This window comes from Myodes glareolus, chromosome 26 (assembly GCF_982192425.1).
Source record: "Myodes glareolus chromosome 26, mMyoGla1.1, whole genome shotgun sequence".
NCBI lineage: Eukaryota > Metazoa > Chordata > Mammalia > Rodentia > Cricetidae > Myodes > Myodes glareolus.
This window is the reverse complement of record NC_142051.1, coordinates 16,423,487-16,441,542: the sequence shown is the minus strand read 5'-3', so window position 1 is coordinate 16,441,542 and position 18,056 is coordinate 16,423,487. Positions and strand designations below refer to the sequence as shown.

Sequence of the window (18,056 nt, the reverse complement as noted above, 5' to 3'; positions counted from 1 at the left end):
CAAGATTTTCCAAGGAAAGAATATTAAAAAGATACATATATTTTCCTTAAATTTGCTTGATCTTTAATGTGCTGTGCATTTCTAATACAGATGCTCTTTTTAAATTTTTTTATATTTTGTGTGTATGAGTGTTTTGCCTGCATGTATGCCTGTGTACCACTTGTGTGTCTGTTGACTTGGGTGCCAGAGGGTGTGAGACCCCGGGTCTAGATTACAGATCATGTGGGTGGTGGGAATTGAACCTCAGATCTCTGGAGCAGCTCCTAACTGCTGGGCTGTGTCTCCAGCTCACAGATGCTATTCTTCTAACTTTAAATAGTCACATTCCTGTTAACACAGACTGTATATGGGCATAAATACAAGCTTTGTATATGTGTTGTGGTCTTGTCACTGTGTGTTGATTCAGAGAAATGAAGTGAATTCCTCTCAGGGATGATCTGGATAGCGCATCTTACTGTTTTAGTTTATATATACAATTTTTGTGAAAGAAGAACAGATTATGATATTACACTGGAAAGTAGATTTATACATTCTTATAGTTAATCTTTTCATAAATTGTACATCTGTTGAAGCAGTGTCTTAATTGAAAGACAAAAATCATTGTGTTTATTCTATCTTTCGAAACTCTTTCGATCAGTTTCTACACCTAGAAAGCACCTTTGAAGAAAAGGATTACGTATGTGAGAGGATGGTGCAGTTTCTGATGGGAGTGGCCAAGCGGGAAATATCAGATATTCTGTCATTTCAGCTCTTAGAGGCTCTTTTGTTTAGAGTTCAACTGCACATATTCACTGGGAGGTGCCAAAGCGCACTTGCAATTTTACAGGTAAACGTATATTTTACTGTTTAACTTTGTGGAAAGTGTGTGTACTGGTCTACGACATGAGAAGCATTGCTGGATTGTAAGGCCCAGGCTTCCAATTTAAATCTCTTTTTTGTTAGGTACATGTATGTTGTAATGGCATTCTACTTTTGTTTGGTTGGCACACTGTCTTTTTTAGAGTTCTTACAAGGAAACATGGAAAGATTGTTTTAGGTACTCAATAACTAAACCTTAAAATACAATCTGAAAGGATACAGAAAGTCACCTGTATTGATTTGGGCTTTGGTGTGGGTTTTTTCACTGTGTTTTGTTTGTTTTTGTCTTTTACTTATCAGATTTTAAGCGTAAAGAAACTTAATACTTTTCATCTTATTTCACTAGTACATCATAAACTAAGGTAGTATAATCTGTGCTAATCTCAAGATTTGTCATTTAAACATTTGATGACTATAAAAATTTTCATTTACAAGCTGGGCGGTGCTAGCACACACCTTTACTCCCAGCAGTCAGTTGGCAGAGGCAGGCGGATCTCTGAGTTTGACGCTAGTCTGGTCTACAGTGAGTTCTAGGACAGCCAGAGTTACCCAGAGAAACCCTGTCTCAGGGGGAAAAATAGCAACCAAAACAAAATTTTTTTTAACATAAGAATCACTTAAAATAAACAGTTCTATTCTTTAGATTTGAATCTTATTGTGGATAGGAATGTATTTTTAAGATCACTTTCAAATTATTTTTATTTTTCCTAGAATGCATTAAAATTGGCTAATGATGCAATTGTAGCTGAGTACCTTAAGACAGATGATCGCTGTCTGGCATGGCTGGCCTACATACATCTTATTGAATTTAATAGTCTCCCTTCAAAACTTTATGATCCATCCAATGACAATCCTTCAAGAATTGTTAACACAGAGCCATTTGTAATGCCATGGCAAGGGGTTCAAGATGTAAAGACTAATCCTGACTTACTATTAGCAGTTTTTGAAGGTAAGTGATATTTATAAATTATAACACCAACCATTACAAGTTACAAAACCAATGTTTAGCACATCAGTCATTTATTCATTATGATTCTACATAAAATAGAATAACTTAAATAGTAGTTACAGTTTATTATCCGAATATTTTTAATATTACTAAATTAAGATAATCATTACTCTGAAAATAAAAAGTTACATTATGATTTTATTTAATTATGGCAAAGAATATCGGATAAATGTGTTGTTAATAAATACAAGTGCATCTAAATATAGACACTTCCTGACAATATAACTGGCATAGAGAAGTTATAGAATTGGATTGGAGAACTAGATTTTCTTGTTTATTTCATTTTTGTTTTGGCAGTCCTTTAAGGTGGAAGCTTAAAGGATATATGTTTTGTTTTTTTTCATCTAGTTAATATTTTCTCTATCAATGAATTTTATAACTATTATATTCTAAACGTGAATCTGCCATTGAACATATATTAAAGTTTAAAACCTGTTTCTCCCTAAAAATAAGTATAAAGTGTATATAATCCTTGTCAGATCTATGCGTTGACATAATTATTAAGTATATAAGACCATATGTAATGTATTAGTATTGTAGTGTAAATTGTATGCTACAGATAAAGAATTATTTGGTGCAAGTCTGCACTCAAGAGCAGGTTTACATGTTCAAGGAAAGTGTCTGGGAGGTGGAACTGAGCTTTGAAGCAGGACTGTGATGTGCCCGATGGGTCTGTCTCAAAGACTCAGCCTGTGCTTGTTTCTCTGTATTTCTTGAGCTCTCTGGATGGATTCTTATAACTTACTAAGTGCTTAGTAAATCCTTGTTGAATAACCCAGTGGAGAAAGGAAAGACAAGGTCATTCCTGTCAGAGGAGCGAGGGAAATGAGCAAGCTAATAAGAGCTTGTGTCGTGAATTTAAAGAGAAATTTGATGGAGAGTCCTTATAAAAGAATTTTGCTGGACAATGGAAAGATTTTAAAACATTTTTAAGACCTTTTAAAGGGTTATAGAATTGACCGATAGATTCCTGAAGGAGAGAATGGTTGAAATTTTACTATATATAGGAAAACAAAACCAGAATGAGATTTCTGTGACTGAGGTATAAGGAAAAGGCAGTGAGGTGGCTATGGATAAAGGCACTTGTGTCTAAGACTGATGCTGGTAGTTCATCCCCAGGGCACACACGATGGGAGGAGAGACTGAATTCCTGCAACTAGTCTTCTGACCTCCACAGGAGTGCTTTGCCATGTGCTTGTGTTCTGCAAAGGAACATTAGAAAGTAAGGGAAAGATCTAATTAGGGAAGACGTTGAAGTAGCTATGAAACAGCAAAGGAAGTCGCCTGTCAAGTGATCAGAGAAAGAGAGGAGGCAGAGGCAGGCGGATCTCTGTGAGTTCCAGGCCAGCCTGGTCTACAAGAGCTAGTTCCAGTACAGGCTCCAAAGCTACAGAGAAACCCTGTCCAAAAAACAAACAAATAAACAAAAGATAACTTTGTGGTTTTATTTTTAGAATAGGTTTTGAGGAATTTAAGATAATTGCAGACACTAAGTAAAAAATAGGGCTCTTGTATGAGACAGTTTTACTCTTCACTGAAAGTAAGGTGATACATAAAAGGATAGAAGTTTGGTAATACCTGAAGCACCTCATTTGGGTAAATATCAGGGTTAAGTGAAGGTGAAAAGGATGATGGGTGAGTAAAGGGTTTTCCTTTTTCTTGAACTGTTAAGAGTTATTGCAGCATAGTCAACGAGTGATTGTTTGGTTCACGTTGTGATGTTTTGTGGTAGATGCGGTGAAAGCTTGTACAGATGAGAGTCTTACCAGTGGGGAGAGAGTAGAGGTCTGCCTTCCACTGTACACAAACATGATTGCTCTGCACCAGCTCCTAGAGAGGTAAGGCTGCATTAATAAACAACTCTGTTGAAGGTCATCTTTGCACAAGTGTTCAGCCATCTTTCTTTTCTTAAGGTATGAGGCGGCAGCAGAGCTGTGCAAAAGCTTACTGGAGTCCTGTCCCACAAACTGCCAGTTACTGGAGACCCTTGCTGCTTTGTATTTGAAAACAGACGAGTATGACAAAGCCCGGATGGTGTGGCTCACCGCATTTGAAAATAATTCTCAGAATGCAGAAATTTTTTATCATCTGTGCAAATTTTTCATCTTGCAGGTAAAAATACTTCTTAATGTGGTGTTTCTTTATTTGTATTCCTTTATCACTAACTTCCCTCGGAAGTATATCCTTCTTGGTCCTTCCGCCTTCTATAGGTTAAGCTAGATTTTCCTGGTTTTGCTGCAGTTTTACCATTGTGTTTGGTACAGGGCTTTGTCTCTGTGAACTCACCAAGAACACAAACTGTTACTCATGTTTACACGCAAGTGTCCATGCCAGTGGGATATGTCATAGCTGCTTAAGATCTTAGCAGGTGAATGGGACCTGGTGATAATATTAGACACATAGTTTAATGATTAGTTGATTTTAATTCAGAGTTGTTTCAAGCTCATTTCTGTTGCTGTGATTAAAAAAAAGAGAAAAAACAAAAATCAAAAAACAACCTGACAGGCATCTTAGGGGAAGACAGGGTTTATTTTAGCTCATGGTTCCAGGGTTTACTTCAGCACCTGGAGTGTCAAGCGGCCAGTCATCCAGTCACAGTCAGGAGCAGAGAGGGGAGCGCGCATGTGTGCTGTTAGCGCCCGCTTGCTCTGCATACTTGCTAGTTCTGGTCCTCTGCTTGGGAATGGTACCATCCACAGTGAATTCCCACAGGTCAGCCAATCTAAACCATTCCCCTGAGACCCTGTTTCCCATAGATCAGCCATCTAGACGGTCCCACTGAGACTCTCTTCCCTAGGGGTTTTAGGTTGTCTCAAGCTGACATTTAGAACCAATTATCACAAGTGAGGATGTGTCCTAAACTTACTCATTTTGTCCCTATCTGCCCAAGAAATATAGTCTCATCATAATTTCTTTTTTAGAAAAAAAAAAGACTTTCAAGCATTTTTATTGATTATTATAAGACTGATATGTGTTACTCCTTTTTTTTTTTTTTAAATAGAACCAAGGTGATAATCTTCTTCCATTTTTGCGACAATTTATTGCATCCTTCTTTAAACCTGGGTTTGAGAAGTATAGTAACGTGGACTTATTCCGGTGAGTTGTGTAAATTTTCATTTGTTGAGTGAGAGACTATAGGTCAATGAGAAGATTCTTTTCTTGTTGGCTGATTGGTCTTGGAGTGATTATTTAGCTCTTGAATACCTGCCCACAGAATTGTTAGGAGGGTTAGATAGGCAGAATAATAAAATCGAAGGCAAGATATAAAATGCTCTGTAATATGTTAATAAGGCCTATTGGAACTTCTCCATGTAGCTTTGTTAATTGTTGCTAACTGTGGGCTTAATACTGTAGTAGCTAAGTATCCTCAGATAATCATTGATACTTGGGTAAAAAAGTGTGTTTTACTTGCTGGTTAACCATGGATTAAAAACAAAACCAAGCGGGGCGGTGGTGGCACATGCCTTTAATCCCAGCACTCTGAAGGCAGAGGCAGGTGGATCTCTGTGAGTTCGAGGCCAGCCTGGTCTACAGGGTGAGTTCTAGGACAGACTCCATAACCATTGAGAAACCCTGTCTCGAAAAACAAGCAACAAAACTCTTAGTTTAACACATTACCTACTCCAGCCTCTGAAATATTTTGTGAACAGCTTTAGAGGATTTTTTTTCCTCACCCGTGGGTTTCTCAGTAGCTCTGTGCTTTGCTGAGAGCTCTGTCCCAACATTAAAAGATACATCAGGTCATAAAAAGTGATTTTTTGGAAGATTTTAAGCTTTTCTTCCTCCTCATTTCTCTGTAGAGGATCAGTAGTGTTTTGTTTTATTTCCTTGAGCCAGAAAATACTTCAGGTTTGCAGGACATTTTATTACTTCAAATGCATCTGTAATGTTGTAGTGAAAAAAAGAAAAAACAAAGAGCCCTCAAACAATATGTAAATGAATGGGTATGACCATGTTCCAGTAAAGCTTTATTTATAAAAATATAGTTTGCTGATTGTGAGAAAACATCATCAAAAAGAAACTATTTATGATATTCTGTTACTGTGTTAGACTGCAAGGAAGACCTATGTATAATATAGCCTTAATTTTTTTCTTTTACGATTTAAAAAGTTATAAAGTGTGTGTGTGTGTGTGTGTGTGTGTGTGTGTGTGTGTGTGTGTGTGTGTGAATTCAATACTCAAGGTGTCAAAAAGGAGGTGTTGGATCCCCCCAGAGCTGTAAGAGCTGCCCGCACTCACTCTTAACACTGAGCCATCTCTTCAGCCCCTACAAGAATCCTTATAGAAAATACTGAGGAATGAAAATCAAACCTTATTTTTCTGTTAGCAAATCAAATAATATGTGCAGATTCCTTTTTAGATGTTTCCTCCACCCTTCCTTCCCCAGTCTGCCAGTTACAATAAATAACCTGTAATGTCAGTCACATTTGATTTTAACTAACCCAGGCTTTTTTTGTGTATGGGTGTTTTGCCTGTTTATATGGCTATCTACCATTTGTGTGCCTAGAACCTGAGGAGGCCAGAAAGAGGGCTTTGGATGCTTTGGAACTATAATTCCAGATGCTTGTAAGCTGCCAAATTGGTTAATAAAATCCAGAGCCCTGGATGTTGGGAATTGTTCTCCCAAGTTCTTTGGGAGAGCAGCCAGTGATTTTAAAACCCAAGTTCTCTGTCCAACTATCTCCCAATGACTCAGATTAAAAAAAAAAAAAAGTCTGTTTACCTCAGATTTTTTTTCTTTGTAAATTTGAACCTTTTCATCTTGCTGGTTAATTTTCCTAATTCTGGCATCTTCTAAAACATTCTTTAGCTGGGCAGTAGTAGCACAAACTTTTTAATCCCAGTACTTTAGAGGCAAAGGCAGGTAGATCTCTGAGTTTGAGGCCAGCCTGGTCTGTAAATGATTTCTTTACTGCTTGTTAACAAACAAAATCCATGCACAAATACCAAAGAACAAAAGGGGAATCTGAGCTGAATCACAAGCCACTGTTAACACTCATGGTCCCTCACACCTCAATCTAAAGGGATATCGTTTCTCTCTGTCACATCTGTCCTCAGTGTAAAACCCACCTCTTAGACTAAAGTGCTCTTTTCATTTGGATAGCAGACAGGTAACAGAATTCCCATAACATCTCCCCCTTTTTTCTTTAAGAAGGAGAGGTTCTAACTGTAGCATAGTAAAATTATGTAACAATAAGAATTATTATCAAGTATTGTCCAAATAGAAAGGAAAGGCAATAACCTTAACAAAAATGAAACTACATACAAGAACAATTATCAAATAAATCTGTTCTCAAAGTCTAGTCCATAAATACTTGGCAAATTTATAGAGATTACTCCATTAGCTGTTTTCTCCTGAAGAGTTCAAAGTTTTGAACCTAATATGCCTGGTGTCAAGATTCAGAAGAATTGTAACTTCCTACACTGGTCTACAGAGTGAGTGAGTTCCAGAACAGCCAAGGCTACACTGAGAAACCCTGTCTCAAAAAACAACAGCAACAATGAAAACAGAACAAACTCTTTGCTAATCCACATTAGTTTCTAAATATTGTCACAGCAAACAGTTTTAAATATGAATTAATACAAGAAAAATATAAGGAATTTAGTTGATTTTTCTATACCCAGGTGTTTTTTTTCTTTTTAAATTAAATTGGTTTGTTTTTGAACTTTGGCAAAAGACTAATTCAAGGCCAAACAAAACCCTTTACAGACTTGTGTTCTGGTTTTCCCTTGGGCATGGAGGTAATTAGTTTAGCTTAAAAGGGGATGATGCCAGATTTTGCCTTGGTAACTAATCAAAGGTCTTTAGATCTACTTGAGGCTAGCTTAATTGAGCACAATAAAAAAAAACAGTAGCAATAAACATTTGGAGCTAGATTACCTCTAAATCATCTTACTGTTTTTTCTGAGACATCTTGTTTTATTAAATTCTTTTGTGAAATAATCATGTATCACCAAGAATTAAGAAAAGACACCTGTATTTTTCAAAGTTCTTGTTAGCCAGGCATGGTGGCACACTCCTGTGATCCAAGCGCTTGTGAGGTGGAGGGTGTGAGTTTAAGACCAGCCTGGCTACATAGTGAGAAAGGAAAATGTCTTTTGAGTTAAATATTAGAAGAATGCCAATAAATGATGTAATGTTTGGCACTGCTGTTTTTATGTAAATAAACTCTGTTTGTATATGATTTTAAGCTTACATTATAATCATTGAATTAGTAGACATCAGTGTTATGATATAATCTCCTGCCCCCTTTTTTTGTTGCTGTTGGTTTTTGAGACAGCTTTTCTCTGTGTATCCTTGGCTGTTCTAGAACTCACTCTGTAGGCCACGCTGGCCTTGAACACACAGAGATCCGAATGCCTCTTCCTCCCAATTGCTAGGATTAAAGGCATGCGCCAACCCCTGGCTTCAAGATACAATTTTATGGCAGAAATTATAAAGTAAAATATGTGCTGTAATATGTACCTGAAAGTAAATTTGATCAACTTTTTCTTTCTTTTTTTTTTAAAAAAAAGATTTATTATTTATTATGTATACAAAATTCTCCCTCCATATATGCCCACACACCAGAGAAGGGCGCCAGAACTCATTACAGATGGTTGTGAGCTGCCATGTGGTTGCTGGGAATTGAACTCAGGACCTCTGGAAGAGCAGCCAGTGTTCTTAATCACTGAGCCATCTCTCCAGCCCTGATCAACTTTTTCTTTGCAACATTTAGTATAAAGATGACGAGCAGTAAGAACTATTTCATTGTTTCAAATAAATTTAGAAACTTAACTTGGTGTTTTCATTCACTTTGAGGAAGTTACCCTAGAGATTATACAGTTTTATATATTTTAGATTTTAAGTCAATGGAGGATTCTAAAATCCTTGAAAATGTAGTGGGTAACTCAGGGTAATGCAGCCAGCTGTGATGGTTGGGATGCCCACACTTCAGATGTCCTGTGTTGCTGCCTCCCTGCAGGCTGGGCTAGCCCTTAACACCTTTTCCTGTGCAGTCCTTTTCAGATCTAATGTCAATGACTGAGACTCCAGAGTTACACATAAAGAGGTTCAGATTCATTGGCAGGGAAACTGAAGTAGTGGAAGTCAAATGAATAGACTTCTTATTCGAGAGTCTAAGAACCTTTTAGTAGTCTTTTTCTTTTTTTGAAAGGGAGTGATAGAATCCAGAGCATTCTCTGCTTTATTTGATGATGACTCTTACTGATAAATGCTTTTACACAATATTTTATTTGTTATATCTGAACTAAACTTCTGTGTTGTGTGTGTTTGCACGCGTGCACGAGTGTGAGTGTATGCGCGTGCATGTGTGTACACGCAACAGTGAGATAGCGAGTTTTGTAAGCACTTTTCCCCCCTAGAAGAATGTACAGATTTTGTGGAGATTTCAGATATGTGCTAATCTGATTTGGTCTTTATTTTTAATTTGGTTTAATTAGATGATTTTTTTTAATTTTAGGGATAGAATTACAAATTTATTTGAGGGAGTTCGTTCATATTGGTATAAAAGTAAAATTTTCAGTAAAAGTATAATTTTAGAAAAGTTCATATTTTGTAGAAATATTTCAATTAAGTTGAGATTAAAGATTATCTGTGTTAGTATTTTAACCCATGTGTGCCTAGGCATAATTTCATACAATGTTGGGATTTTCTTCTTTCAGATATCTCTTAAATATCCCAGGACCACTTGACATTCCAGCCTGTTTATGTAAAGGGAATTTTGATGATGATATATTTAACAACCAAGTTCCTTATTTGTGGCTGATTTACTGGTGAGACATTCCCCACTGTGGAGAGGAACGTTACATGTTAAGCCTATCTTGTATTTGTAGCTGATGTTGATTACTGAGTTATTGTGCAGTAAAAAGCCTCACTGAAGCAAATTTAAAGAGATGCCAAGGCTGGTTATTTACAAGACAAAAGCAAGTAGACTTTACTGTAATATTATCTGTGATGTTTAAGTGTACATTGTCATTCTGTAACCTAACAGAGTCAAACTGTGAACATTTTTCTTCATTCCTTATAGCCTTTGTCATCCTCTTCAATCAAGTATTAAAGAGACAATAGAAGCGTATGAGGCAGCATTGGGGGTGGCCATGAGGTCTGATATAGTGCAGAAGATTTGGATGGAGTAAGTTTAGTTCCTTTTATGGATGGGATTTTTAGACTAATCCTATGGTGGGGAAAAGGGTGATCAGCTTTTTGGTGAGTTACTGGCTTAATTATTCTAAAGTAAAATGTTTTTCTTTTGGCAGTTATCTTGTCTTTGCCAATAATAGAGCTGCTGGATCCAGAAACAAAGTCCAAGAATTCAAATTTTTTACTGACTTAGTGAATAGATGTTTGGTTACTGTCCCTGCCCGATACCCCATCCCTTTTAGCAGTGCTGATTACTGGTCCAACTATGAATTTCATAATCGGGTAAGAATTTAATTTTTTCCTTTAGATGTTTGTATATAACAAAGAAAATTGAGCAATAACAGCAAAGCAGAACTACTGCTTTATATGAAGAGCTTTTGCTGGGACCACTGTCCTAACATTCGCGGTCATTCCTGTCATCAATTCTTTATGCTTCCAAGGCCAGGAAAGGGTGCCCTGTTAGGCCCCATAGAGTCAGTGTATCCATTGTTGCTGATCTATTTGCTAAGTTCTGTCAAGCAAATGCAGCTACAGGGCATAAGAAAGCTGAAAACGAGGAGCTGATTACATTTATAATAGTAAAGTCTGATTAACGATACATTCACAAAGGGTCTTTTATAGGAAAGAGGTGTTGTTTACATTTATAATAGTAAAACCTGATTAATGATGGACTCACAGTGGTATGTTATAGGTGATGGACCAAAGTGCTTTTTTCTCTTTCAGTCTCATTTCAGTCAATATAATGCACTCCAAAGCTCCTACTTACCAAAGTTCGCGGTAGACTTAGATAACTCTCACCCCATCTCACCCCATAGGATGGTTCTGCACTGATCAGAATAACTAGTTACTGTATGTTGTGCTTCTGTGCCATTCTTTATCCCAGAGACTATAACACTACATGGACATTAAGTCGTGTTTTCTCACAGGGGTTCCAGGAGCAGCATGTGGCAAGTACAGTTAGCCCTCTTGACTTGCCCAGCAGCCCAGCGAGTAAAGGTAGACTCAGGACAGAAAACTAGACTCCTGGCTTCCTGTCAGTGCTTTGTCTCTAATTTGTAGTTAGAAAGTGGCTAGTATAATTAATGGTAATTAATCATACATTATAATTTGTACATTTGTGTCTTAACGACTTTTTCATTGAAATACATACAGTAGCTAGATTCTGCTCTGTAGTTGATACTCACTCCCTCCCTCAACCTTCACAGGTTATTTTCTTTTATTTGAGCTGTGTTCCAAAGACTCAGCATTCCAAAACCTTGGAACGCTTTTGCTCTGTTATGCCAACTAATTCTCGACTTGCACTGAGGTAAGAAAAATTTTGGTTCTCAGATCAGTAGTATAGGCCCTTCCATATGAAATTATTCTTGAAAACTTGATAAGACTATGTGGTTCTCCCCTTTCCTCATGGATACATACTACTTTATCTCAGAATTGTGAAATCATATTTAGTTATTCATACAAAAGCCAATGTGAAAATCTGGTCATTTCAGAGAACTGTAGATTATAAACATACCATTTATCATTAGAATATGCGTTTTTAAAGCAGTAGGCCTGTTTTTATATGGTAGAGGAATATGAAGAGATTTTCATGGCAGTTATTCAAATACTTAGCAGGTAATGGATTCTCATAGATTGGTGACATAAAATCAAGATTCCTAAAGTTAAGCTTTCAAACCCTATTTAAGCACTGCCCTGGGTTTTCCTATGCTCTGTTAGAGTCAGAAAATTTCAGAACACCATGCATTGCTCTGCTCTGTCAGGGTAAACCTTGAGTTTACTTTCAAAAACAAGCTTGTAATTTTTATGGAGTACTTAACCTTTCCGTGTGTAGACATCTGCTGGCTTGACTGTGACTTACCATATAGCTGCTTCTACAGTTTGTAAGATACCTAAAGTGCTGTTTGGATATTCTCTTGTGTTTTAAAGTGTGTTCTCCATACTGTGATGCATATATATATATATCTGAAAAATAATCCAAAGAGTTAAACTTTTAAGAAAATTAGCTATTATTGTTCGTGGCTAATAATTAAATTTCATACCATCCATGTTAATCTTCAGAAGCTAATAGTGGACATTTAGATAAAGAAAATTATCTTTGATAAGCATGTGAAGTAGAAAATATGGTTGTATTTTGTTTCTGTTTGTATCTAGTGTCTATTATGATAAGCGTTTTAGAGCATAGGTAGTTTAGTTGCTGGTAAACCACAGTCTCTGTTGTGGTGCATTCTTCCTGTGGTTATCCCTGTTACTCCCTTGCCATGAGAATAAGAACTTAACATAGCCATTATATTTCCATTTTAGTCCCAGAAATATTCAATATTAAATATTTGCTCTATGAAGGAAAAATATTTTTAAAGATTGCATTAGTTATTGAGTTGAAAGTTATATAATGAGATTGCTTTTGTTTTCTGCAGGAGTACATGAGCCTTTTGTTGTTGAAGATAACCGTAGAACAGTAGTTAGCACATTCTGATCCTGGGACAGTTGTCATAAGAGACATTCTATAAATATTTGCTGAATGTCTCTAATAGGATTTCATTGACCAATGTTTGCACCTTCATATATTCTGTCATAGAGCGTATTTGGGGTGCCCTACACTTTGAATGAATGCTTTGTTCATTTTCCTGAATGTACTTTACAGGCTACTTCAGCACGAATGGGAAGAAAGCAATGTTCAGATTCTGAAACTTCAAGCCAAGATGTTTACATATAATATTCCAACATGCCTGGCCACCTGGAAAATGTAATGCAACAATCATGTACATGTTTTTATAGCTATGCTTTTATTTGTAAGGGTTGCTCCAGACAGGTAAATCTGAAATAGCATCTTTCCCCCCATCCTGTAGGCAGACCTAATATAGAGTTGTTTGGGGCACTTGCTATAGTTTTAATACCTAAGTGAGTAAACTTATTAACAACTGCCTCTATAATCTTAAAAGAAGTAATAATAAGGACATTATTTCAATATTTAATAAACATTTAAATATCTAATAATACAGTATTGTTATTACACTTTAGGGCCATCTTTAAATTGTAGGGTATTCCCTGTTATAGTCTGGTTTATTTCTTATTTTAAAGGTGTTAGTGCCAGGCTTTTGTTTTGTTTTAATCTTAACTAGTTTTGAGTTGTATTTATCCCCCCACCCCCCATGAATCTTATTCATGTTCAAAAACACTGGTCTGTTTTATTCTTGTAAAGTTGATAAAAATTGTTGAATTTTTCTTTTTACTATAGGTTACACTCCTTGGAAGTTTAGCCTGTTACTTTCAGGAAGTTTTGTACTCAGATTCCCACATTCAGTATTCTGCCAGTGGTGGTGTTTCATTTTGTTTGAAGATATATAAAAATTTCCCCCCTTTTCTATATTCCTTTTTTCCCTTAGAGCCATTGCTGCTGAGATTGTTCTAAAGGGACAAAGAGAGGTAAGCCATCTGTTATTGAATTATCAGACGGACCACGTTTTTCCATTTAGCTGTTCTGCCCTTTTTCGGCCTTTCGCTTTAAAAGGATTAAAGATAGAAGTTAGCATTCTAAGAACTCTACTTGGAATCTCTAAAGCCCAAGACAAGCATTTTTGACTTGAATTTTAGTATACTGTAAAGTTCTACCTTGAAGTGGACAGGATTGTAAAGATGTTGTCCATGGTGTTTTCTGATGACAGTGTGTCTGTCTATCTTATAGGTCCACCGTTTATATCAGAGAGCCTTGCAGAAGTTACCTCTTTGTGCCTCACTGTGGAAAGATGTAATGCTTTTATCTTTTATTTTATCTTGACGTTTTCCTATAAATTTTCTGCATGTGCCATATCCATTGATGTGGTAAATGCTCAGCCCTAGCTGTCTCTTACTTCTCCGCTTCCCTGTCTTTTACAGCAACTCTTGTTTGAAGCATCAGAAGGAGGTAAAACTGATAACCTGAGAAAACTAGTTTCCAAGTGCCAAGAAATTGGAGTCAGCCTAAATGAGCTCTTAAATTTAAACAGTAACAAAACAGAAAGCAAGAATCACTGAACACTGGGTGCAGTCAGTTCTAAGCCCTTTACTAATTGCCAAAATTATTCGAATGATTCTTCAAGATTAGGCTGATCCCTGGCTAAGGTCTGTGTAAGGCAGACAAGCATTCTTGATCATATCAAGTTCCCTACAATATCCTATCTTTAAAACCGGAAGCAATGAACATGAATGACACTCTTGGAATGGATAAATGAACTTCCTGTTTGGCCTGCTTCTGGGCCCTGCCAGATTCTCTAACATCATGTACGTAAGTATAGCTCCTCAAAACGACTGACTTTTATTTTCATTTTACTTTGTTTTTGGTTTTGTTTTTTACTTTCCCTACCTTTATGTTGTGCTATTCCTGGTCCACTTGACGCTCTCTGATGCCTGAGAGATTCTTGTTTGGGATTTAGTTTCCAGGGCCGTGTTTACAGTAAAGAAGCAGGCAGTCCCTTTTAGTTCCTCCTCTTAAAATCTCTGAGATTCTTCATTTCAGGGTTTCAAACGTAAGCAGTCTATCTTAAGGAAAGTGTACTGCCATGGCCCCAAGTCTGCTAGTTGCACTTGAGTGTTCTAGCAGGGTTGTTGATTGCCCTTCCCACGCTCTGGACTCCTTGCCGAGACTGTTTAACTTGAAGATTTAAAGAAACCATTGCAAATGCCATGCATCAGAACCTAAGAGTGGTCAAATACTATGTGCAATTTTTTTGTAAAGAAATTAATTTATAATAAAGTTTAACAGTTTAAAGAAGTTAATATTTGAACTGCTTTGTATTGAAATACTACTCTGTAGTATTAAATTGTTTACATACAAACTATTTTAATATAAGTTAACTTTCTAAACATGTCGCTGTCTTTATTCACCTTTCACTCTGGTGGGAAAAGGTTGAAGTAGGAGATAGGGTTGTTTCCCATGACACCACTTTCTTCCTCTCCAGTGCCTTTCCCATTTAGAACAAGAGTGAAACAAAACGAGACAGTGAGTGGCTTTGTAATTAGTGAAGACGGGTGTTCTGTCTCGAGAGCAGGGAACAGGTAGGTTTGTACTACCATTAATCTCTGTGTTCTCAGAAACTTAGTTGTAGTTTGAGTTAGCTACCTAGAAAGCTGCTTGCTTCTGTTAAATACTCCATTGTAAAGAGAACCCACTCTTGGTGGCTTTCTGAGCTGTTTGTGCTTTGCCAGAATAGCCCTGACCAGCACAGCACTTTAAATGTGGCCTCAGAGCCAGCTGTGTGCAGCCCACCGTGGGAGGCAGAGTGGAACTTCCTACATGACAGGCAGATTGATACAGCCTTATGTTTGTGTCATGATTACTCAAAATAAAACCTGTGTTTTGAAGAATCACTGTGTGCCTACAAGGTGACACATAATTTGCTAGCTCATGCTGTTTGGCTAGGTCAGGACTGGAACCCATTTGTCTAGTGTCTTTCATTTAACCAAAAAGCAAAACAGCAGCTTTTGTTTTTGTTTCTAAAACCAAAGAAATTTGGTTGGAAGATAGAAATCCTAAAGGGGTACCCTTCTACTGTATGTATTTAAATATTTCTTATTGCCCTGGTTATTTGAAAATTATGGTTACATGCTTAGCAAATTATATTTCATCAGAATTTCTTCAGGTAAATTGCAGCCTGAGTGAAGCTAACAACCCGAGTTTAATCCCCAGAACGAAGTACACAAGTACATGAATTGTCTTCTGTTCTACATACATGCAGAAGTATGCACCTTTCTCCATCCAAAGTATGCTCACAATTTTTTCCCATCTGTTTTCTTAATAATTTAGCAGTTGTAATTGAACCGTCTCAAGTTTTTAGAAGGACCAAGTTTTAAGCTTTATTTTTTTTTCTTAGTTTTATCTTATGTGTATGGGTGTTTTGCCCACATATGTCTGTGCTCAGTGCGCATGCAGTGTCCTCAGAGTCTAGAAGAGGATATGGAACTGGAGATATGGATGGTTATGAATCTCCAAGTGGGTGCTGGGAACCAAATTCAGGAACCCATTAAGAGCAGCCAGGGCTTTTAACTGCTAATCAATCTTTCCAGCTCCCATATTTTTGTGGCTTTTGTTTGTTTGTTTGTTTTTAATTTTGATTGTATGTGTGTTAGTGGTTCTTTTCACAATCGCTATTTTCTGCACACACACACATACTTATGTCTTTTTGAATTGTTGCATGCAGAGCTCTACTTATGTTGTGCATGAAATTCTGGATACCATCTATGAAGGATGTACATGTGTGTACATTGTAGCAACCTCAGGGTTTACCATTCAAATGCCATATAGGAATATTTGTTTTTTTTTTTCTTTTTTTTTTAATCAGTTGCCAAATTGCTAAACCATAAAGGTATCTAATATTGCCTCTTTCCCTCCTAGGTTTTAAAGACAGAGTGTCACTGTGTGACCCAGGCTGGCCTGGAAGTCACTATATTCAACCAGGCTAGCCGCACACTTGTGGCAGTTTTCCCATCTCTGCTTCCAAGTGCTGTGGTTGCCAGTGGGTGCTCCCTGCCCCTCCTAATGACACATCTCTTAGGTTGGCCTTTTTCTGCCATCCACAAACTCACTTTAGCAAAAATAGCAAATATTCCTTACGGATAAGATTCCTGTTCTTTCAATATTCAGTTACTTTTTTAAGAATGAAACGCTTTCAGCAATAGCTAAATAAAATTTGAGCTTAAAATTGAAGTAGATAACATGTTCTGTGATCAAATCATTAGAGAGAATCAGCAAGAACTGCATTCTCCTGCATCCTCTGCGTTGTCTGGAGAAAGACACAAAGGGACATTTTGTGTTATGGGACTGACTTATCTGTGATCCAAGAAACGCAGTAGTAGATTACCTTGAATTTTTATGTTTTTCCTCATTTTAGAGAACAGCTTAATATTTTTATTTGTCTTTTAACGGAAAGTGGACCTTGTAACATTTTTCTCACTGGATTATCTAGGGCGGTTTGCTTTCAATGAAAGGGCATATAAACCCACATCATAAAGTAAGCAAGAATCTCCAGGTGCAACATCTAAGAGTTAGAGGCGCTCTGCAGACAAGCAAAAGGTGATTGAGACTGACAACACATACAGAGGGACTTTATTGGAGATTATAGTTCAAATATTTATTTAGGGCTTTGAAAAGGTAGGAACATGGAGGTGGACTACAAAGCAGGGCCATATTTGTGTGTTAACAGGAGTGGGGGAAAAAGGCAAGCTATGCATTTAGTCACCTTTACTGTTTGAGGGTTATGCCTATGAATAACTAAATTCCCTTTCCTCTTCCTCCCCTCTCATATGCCACCCAGTGTCCTTTCTGCAAGTCTTCTTCAGTTGTGCATTTCACTATGGAGGGGGCCCTGAGCAGCCGAGGTTTGGCTGCTCACCTTGCACTCTTTCCACTCACACACACAAGTCTCTGTAGCCATGGTTAGTGCCTTTGTGCACTGTTCCACTAAGGTGTCTGTGGTGAGTGTGGAGAGACTTCCGCCTTATGACCCCTTTGAGCTGGCTGCAGTGCTTTCATCTAAGTACAGCCTCTGTCTTTCTCGGATAGGAAAATAGATGTGTCTATACGTTCATTTCATGACTCCAGAGTTTTCAGAACAGAGTTGGGCATATTTTCTTTCTAGAATCTGTTTATGATATGGGCTAAATTCAGAGGTGAATACAGATGTTGCTGTACTTAGAGTTGAACAAAAGCAGAAAAGAATATACCAAGGAAACGTCCCAGAGCAGCTCTGAGCTTTATTTGGGAGAAGCTTCCTGGGTGGAAGTCATTTATTACATCTCATGAAGGAGGAATAATGAAAGCCATTGTTACTTCGGGATATGCTGTGCCATTAAAACCTGAGCTATATGAGGGTTTGCATGTCTTTAGAAACATGTACATTAAACAAGTGAAAAAGAAAAAATTACCTGGGAACCATCTAGTGCTGCACCACGATCAGGAGGACGAGGCAGGAGCGTTGTGAGCTCCTGGCCATCCTGGGGTACGTAGACCCATCTCAAAAGGAAGCAACATCTTAGAAGAGCTTCTCTACCTTTGTTTAGGTTCATTTTCAACTT

The 18,056-nt window shown here is 37.3% G+C and overlaps 1 protein-coding gene across 1 annotated transcript in view; it reads left to right on the top strand.

Moving 5' to 3' along the window:
• Nucleotides 1–14,762, top strand: part of Zfc3h1 (zinc finger C3H1-type containing) — a 51,306-nt gene extending 36,544 nt beyond the window's left edge. The window contains exons 23-35 of the mRNA XM_048418808.3: nt 638–826; nt 1,570–1,807; nt 3,600–3,705; nt 3,781–3,979; nt 4,869–4,963; nt 9,533–9,643; nt 9,898–10,002; nt 10,127–10,292; nt 11,216–11,316; nt 12,652–12,753; nt 13,394–13,433; nt 13,693–13,755; nt 13,884–14,762. Of these exons, the coding sequence (XP_048274765.3) occupies nt 638–826; nt 1,570–1,807; nt 3,600–3,705; nt 3,781–3,979; nt 4,869–4,963; nt 9,533–9,643; nt 9,898–10,002; nt 10,127–10,292; nt 11,216–11,316; nt 12,652–12,753; nt 13,394–13,433; nt 13,693–13,755; nt 13,884–14,021 (1,653 nt within the window). The 3' untranslated portion in view covers nt 14,022–14,762. The remainder of the gene's footprint in view (nt 1–637; nt 827–1,569; nt 1,808–3,599; nt 3,706–3,780; nt 3,980–4,868; nt 4,964–9,532; nt 9,644–9,897; nt 10,003–10,126; nt 10,293–11,215; nt 11,317–12,651; nt 12,754–13,393; nt 13,434–13,692; nt 13,756–13,883) is intronic.
• The last annotated feature ends 3,294 nt before the right edge of the window (nt 14,763–18,056 follow it).